Source organism: Aplysia californica, unplaced genomic scaffold (genome assembly GCF_000002075.1).
Source record: "Aplysia californica isolate F4 #8 unplaced genomic scaffold, AplCal3.0 scaffold00183, whole genome shotgun sequence".
Taxonomy (NCBI): domain Eukaryota; kingdom Metazoa; phylum Mollusca; class Gastropoda; order Aplysiida; family Aplysiidae; genus Aplysia; species Aplysia californica.
Window position 1 is genome coordinate 701,220 of NW_004797453.1, and position 1,789 is coordinate 703,008.

At 38.7% G+C, this 1,789-nt stretch overlaps 1 protein-coding gene across 4 annotated transcripts in view; it reads right to left on the reverse strand.

Moving 5' to 3' along the window:
• LOC101864389 (nucleolin) overlaps window positions 1-905 on the reverse strand; it is a 45,417-nt gene extending 44,512 nt beyond the window's left edge. For 2 of the 4 annotated variants that reach the window (XM_013082598.2, XM_013082597.2), the window contains exon 1: window positions 751-904. In XM_013082598.2, coding sequence (XP_012938052.1) covers window positions 751-780 — 30 coding nt within the window. In that variant the 5' untranslated portion in view covers window positions 781-904. Of the gene's footprint in view, window positions 1-750 lie in introns of all 4 variants that reach the window. The other 2 variants (XM_035969788.1, XM_005098454.3) reach the window with 2 other exon arrangements.
• Window positions 906-1,789: the final 884 nt, after the last annotated feature.

Consider the following 1,789-nt stretch of genomic DNA (forward strand, 5'->3'; position numbering starts at 1 on the left):
CGTTTGTTCACAGCACAGAATTCTACAATTTTTCTCTTATCACAGTGTAGAATTCTGTGGTTTAGGGTGAACGCAAAATTTGTTGACACGCGCACCGGGTGAGAATAGCCACAAGACCCGCCTGCACTATTCTCACCCCGGGTGAGAATAGAGGTGGCCCAGGAGGAAAGGGAAGCTTAGTGGGAAGATGCATGCCTGCCCTAAAACATCGCGTTGTTTGTTCATCATAACAATAGATCTAGATTTTTATGATTGGTTGGTCAATTGACAATGAATTGTTTCTGGTCCCAAGTAACTTAAATTAAACTCTTCCTTGGTCAGTATATCGGATTATTCCTATTTTATATCGGTATGGAGGGTCAGGTGGCGAATTTCCCCGAATCTACTCTACCACACAACCAGCAAGCCAACAAGTCTTCAGTCCAAGCCATGTCTTCACCATCCTATCATCAGTTACAAAACTAGATTCTAGATTTAGATTATAATCTTAAGAATAGATAGATCTAACTATAAAACAATGAAAATTTAGCGAGATTTTGATCTCTTTATCTAGATCTAATCTCGGAAAGCCCACCACGTGGGACAAAACACTACCAATGCTTGGTCCATGATGGCATGTGCCATGTGCTTTTGAGTAACAAACTGAAACGAACACTTCAAATGGCTATGATTTTAACCATTTAAACCAATGAAACTTTAGCTAAATAATACTACTGAGGTATTTTCAAAAGTATCAAAAATATACTTCACCGTCTGCTTCTTTGTTGCTTTTTTCGGCATGTTTACAACGGTTGTACAAACAATGCGTGCGTGTGTGAATTCAGTATTCGTGCCTCGTGCCACAGGTCTGGTGAAGAGTGTAGGCTAGGCTGTTTTCTTACACTGCACAACGCACATGGGATAAATTTATGCCAGGGGATACCAGGTCCTGTTTAGGCAGTGCCGCCGTGCCGCCGTATAAAAACCTGCCACAATATCGCCAAAATAAGTTATGAAGCATTCACGAATGTTGGCTTCATTAGGCAAATTGAAAGTAAACTATTCATGGTAATCTATTTTCTTAGATTCATTTTAGTTGAAAGAATATACATTTATACAAAAGAAATGATAAGTGGGTTTTGATTTGATCTTTTAAAAAAATCGGTTTTCTATACGTCAAACTTAGGCCTAGGTGGCAAGGCCCTTAAGGGAGATAATCATTAAAAATCCTATCTAGACGTCTGTCCGGGTTTTTTTAAATTCTAGCCTAGGCCTAGGGCCTATGCAGGCTTGCTTCTTATTTTTTGGTATTAGTCTTGATATCAAGCCAGGGAGCTTAGAAAATTACCGAGAGTGGAAAGCGAGGCGGGATGCGGGTATCGGGCTCCGCGCATAACAAAGCTAAAGTAAGACGGTAAACATGGGTTTTTTTTAGTATGGGGTTTTACGGCGCTCGCAACTGTATAAGATAAGGTCATCATATGAGTGCGCGAAACACAAGTTAGTTGTTTTTTTTTGTAGATCTATACGCAGTTCACTGCACGGCTGGGTACGGGTCATTTTGATCTTAAAACGTTAAAATATTTAAATTTTGGAGTACATAGACTATATAATTTGAGTCTAAAAACAACTTTCATATAAAACTTTTTAATAATTCAATTTTGTTCTACACTACAATTTTCCATAAAGGCCAATTTAATGGCCTTCATAAAATCCAAAATTCTGTTGGGACCAATGACGGGAAAATGTCTTGCAATTTTTTAAATTTAAAGTATTTCCTTCGGATCTCTCCGAAGTCTCGACATTCGGT